This window comes from Gastrolobium bilobum, unplaced genomic scaffold, assembly GCF_033153095.1.
Source record: "Gastrolobium bilobum isolate Gb01-03AN ecotype WA unplaced genomic scaffold, APGP_CSIRO_Gbil_v1 utg113611, whole genome shotgun sequence".
NCBI lineage: Eukaryota > Viridiplantae > Streptophyta > Magnoliopsida > Fabales > Fabaceae > Gastrolobium > Gastrolobium bilobum.
This window is the reverse complement of record NW_026899182.1, coordinates 72349-76487: the sequence shown is the minus strand read 5'-3', so window position 1 is coordinate 76487 and position 4139 is coordinate 72349. Positions and strand designations below refer to the sequence as shown.

Genomic DNA, 4139 nt, shown 5'->3' with positions numbered 1-4139 from the left:
TCCTATGGTACAAGGGATTGTAAAACTTCCTGGGTCTCCTAGTTTAGGAGGTATCTTACTAAGAAGATATTGACTGCTCTCTTGTGTAAGAGCAACAGTCTCAAACTCTTCTAGCCTCCTTTTTCTTGAAAGAATTTCTTTCATGAACTTTACATAAGAGGGCATTTGTTCCAATGCATCAACAAATGGAATGTTGACATGCAACTGTTTTAGGAGGTCTAGAAATTTCCTAAACTGATTATCTTGCTTCTGCTTTTGCAACCTTTGAGGGTTTTTCAATGGAATTATTCCCTAAAGGCTCATCTATAGAGGGCTGAGTGTCTGATTCGACCAAAATGGGTAAAGAGTTATTGTGCACAACCCCTTGGGGGCTATTATGAACAACAGAATTCTGAACAGGTTCAGAATTTGCATCCTTTTCTTTCTGCATGTTCTCCCCTTCTTTTTTTTTTTAATGTGGAAGGTCTAACCACAGCTTCTGGCTGATTTACAGATCTGCCATTTCTAAGCTCTATCATATTGCATTGCTCTTTATTTCTCCTAGGCTCTTCAGTGTTACTAGGCAAGGTACCAGGAGGTCTGGTATTCATAGTGTTTGCTAAATGGCCTAGTTGGGATTCTATGTTCCTTAGGGATGCTGGAATACTTTGCACAACAGCTTCCAAGCTATTTTGCTTGGTCTCATTCTTAACCAAATATTCCCTTAACAAAGCTTCTAAAGAAGAGGATGGAGCAATAGGCATCTCACTAGGTTGAACAACAGCTTGCTGCCTTGAAGTTTGTTGGTAATTCTGGGTAGGAAAAGGTATTTTTGTTTGGGCATTAGAAGGACCAGCTTGCTGCCCCTGCCCTTGAAAATATTGAGGCTGTTGGTTCTGCCTCCATCCCTGGTTAAAGTTATTGGGAAAAATATTTTGGTTTCTATTTTGGTTTCCCACATAAAACACAGATTCTGGGTTGGATGGGCAGCTATCATACAAATGGGGCCCACCACAGCAAACACAAGTTACACTTGTGTTTATTGCATTAACTTGAGGTTGGGTCACAGGTATTTGAGGTGCAGGAACTTGGGATTGGGATAATCTTGCCTCAATGGTTTGTCCTTGGGTTCTCACTAAATTGGACAGTGCATCAAACTTGGCTGAAAGAGCTGTTACAGGGTCTATCTCATGTAAACCAGCCACTCTCCTTGGCTGATTTCTCTCTTCAGGCCATTGGGCATAATTTTGAGTCATTTGTTCTAACAACTCATGGGCTTGGTTAAAGGACATAGTCATAAACATGCCATTAGCAGCAGAATCTGCCAAGGCCCTGTTTTGAGTATTTAGGCCATTGTACAGGGTTTGTAACACTGCCCAAGAGGGCAAACCATGATTTGGGCATTGCTTAAGAAGGTTCTTGTACCTCTCCCACACATCCACTAGTGTCTCTCCATCCCTCTGCATGAAGTTAGCAATATCACCTCTAGTTTGCACTATCTTATTAGAGGGGAAAAATTTCATAATGAATTTCTCAGCAAGGGTGTGCCAATTGGTTATAGAGTTGGATGGAAGGGAGTTCAACCATTCTTTGGCTTTGTCAGCCAGTGAATGAGGGAAGAGCTTCAATCTTAACACATCATCCGAGATGTTAGGATTCCTAAAAGTGTTGGCCACTTCTATGAAATTTCTAAGGTGCTTGTGTGGGTCTTCCATCAACAACCCATGAAACTGCCCCATGTTTTGAAGCATGGTGAACATCACCGGTTCTAATTTGAAGGGCACTCCATTCACAGGTTGGGCGATGCTTGGATCTAACTCATCCAACACAGGTATGATGAAGTCCATCATGGACCTATCATTATCATTTATAACAGGTGGTTCCCTTATCCTTGCAGGTCCTCCTACCCCATCATTCCCATTTACACTTCCTAAATCCTCCATTTCTTCAATTTCTAGAAGTGGAATTTGCCTATGTGCTATCTGGGCTCTTCTCCTAACTCTAAATGTCCTCTCAGGTTCAGGGTCAATTGAATATATGAACGGGTGTGGAGTTGCACTCATGCACCCCTTTTAACTAAAACAGGTAAACCTGACTTAGCTAAAACACCTAGATTACTAACCAACTTTTATGCAGAACAAGCAAAAAATAAACACACAAGAACCTGCAAGCAGAAAAGTCCCAAGACAGTTCACAGCCTGACGGCTTTATAAGGCAGTAACAACTCACCCTCACACAGGGTGGAACTAATAATTAAAATAAAAATAAAAAAAATTAAATGACATACAATAAACAGAATATGAACAGAACAAATTTTAAACTACCAATATTCAAGATACTATAGAACTAATAACTAAACAAACTGAAAAAGAATTCAAATGAGCTACACTAAAAACAGCAAACAGAAGCAGTTCAAGAATAGCAATCACACAGAAATCTGATCATATACGCCTCGATCCCCGGCAACGGCGCCAAAAACTTGTTGCCTTGCTAACAGTTGTGCAAGTAATGCGCGCAAGTATACGCGACAACAAGTAATATAGGGCTGTTATAAGTCCCAGATATCGTTCCCACAAGGATCGTTGGCGTTTTGAAATGACTAAAATTTGTAATTGCTTAAAACTGAGTTACTATTTGAAAATAAAAGAAATAAAAAATTGTAAGGTTAGAATAATCTAGAATTGATCTAAAATACTACTGTTCACTTTTCTTTTAAAATTTTTCTGAATTACTTTCCTAAGTTATAAAATAAGGAGTAAGAATGAAGCAAATTAAATGACAGATGTGACAAAAATTTTGTAAAAATTGGAAACAAAATAAAGATTGAAATATGAAATAACAAAGGAAAATAGAAAATCTGAGTTGATAAAGAGGTTTAAAAAGGTGGGTTGAGTTTTGGTTCTCCTTCCCCACAGTGCTTGAAAAATAATTTGATTAACAAAAAGCTCATTCTAAGATTCTCAGTTAACAGGACTGTATTGTTAATTTTTAATCTCTTAAAAATTATTTTATCCCAAAGTTGCCCACTTCCATATCTCTATGCCAAGTGGGATTAGGACTCTTGAGATTCAGGTCCAATATTACATGAGGACTCATTCATTTCTGAATTGAGATCCCTTAGATGATTTCTCATCTAAGTCCATGTGTCTAATGCAGAATCCAGAATTAGTTGTTTCTCAACAACTAAATCCTAACCAAACCTCTGACATTTGGCCAAAATGCAGATAATTTTAAACATTAAAAAAAGCATTAAACAACTGAGATATAAACCTTAAAACCAGGAAATCAAATATTTGACAAGCACTGAGGTTTGGGTATCACCCTAACCCAACCTCTAAAAAGTTAGCCACTATCCATATGGATGAGGCTTACTCACAGTAACAGAGAACTACAGAAATCACAAAATAAAAATTCTAAAAACTAAAATTATAGCACTGGCCTAACAACCGGCAATCTCAGTGCTGTAAAGACATGCATCAAGTTCATCAAATGAACCAGAATCTCATTACAAAACAGAAATTAAAAGAAAATAAAAATTGTTCAGAAAACAAAAGCTAAGAAAAACGATAAATCAGAAATCAGGAGTGGGAAGAAGGGGCCCTTTTGACTCACTCCTCTTTCCCTTTTTATAGGGTTCCTTTCCTTCTTTGCGCGATTTTCCTCTCCAGCTCAGCAGGTATACACGCGCTCCTTGCGCGTTACACACCGGTGGTCCCCAACAGCTCCCTCCTCAGACAATCTAAATGGATTGTTGCTCCTGCACCCCGTACGTAAACTTGTGCCCAAAAATCGCTCAGCCTTACTCTCGAAAAGTATCCAGCTCACCACTCAGTAACGGTTTTCCTTTGTCCTTTTTCTAACTCAAGATAGTGGCTAGGTTCTGGTTGTTTGTGAAATTGTGCGGTTTGGTGTGTCAATCGGGTAGAAAGGGTGCAAACGATGGAGATGGGTTGCATGAGGGTTAGGGCTCGGTCAGAGAGAAAAGGCGTTAGGGTTTGCAAGTCTCAGTTTTTATTTCTTTTTTTTACGCTGCTGATTTGTGACAAGGCTGCTTAATTTTCTTTCAACCTCTTCCTTTTCTTCAATTTGGGCCTCTGACTTGCCTTGTAAAAGAGTGGCCCAATCTGTTTCTTTTGCTCTCTTTTTTCTATTATTTCCTT

The 4139-nt window shown here is 38.9% G+C and overlaps 1 protein-coding gene and 1 non-coding gene across 2 annotated transcripts; one reads left to right on the top strand and one right to left on the bottom strand.

Annotated features, from left to right (window-relative positions):
• Positions 1 to 470: 470 nt before the first annotated feature.
• LOC133288010 (uncharacterized) lies at positions 471 to 2042 on the bottom strand (the record flags this gene model as incomplete). The annotated part of the gene is made up of 1 exon (XM_061485703.1): positions 471 to 2042. A coding segment is annotated over exon 1 (1572 nt), but the record flags the coding sequence as incomplete, so codon positions are not given.
• Positions 1366 to 1471, top strand: LOC133288011 (small nucleolar RNA R71). The gene has a single exon (XR_009748321.1). It is a non-coding gene; the product is annotated as a small nucleolar RNA R71 (small nucleolar RNA).
• Positions 2043 to 4139: the final 2097 nt, after the last annotated feature.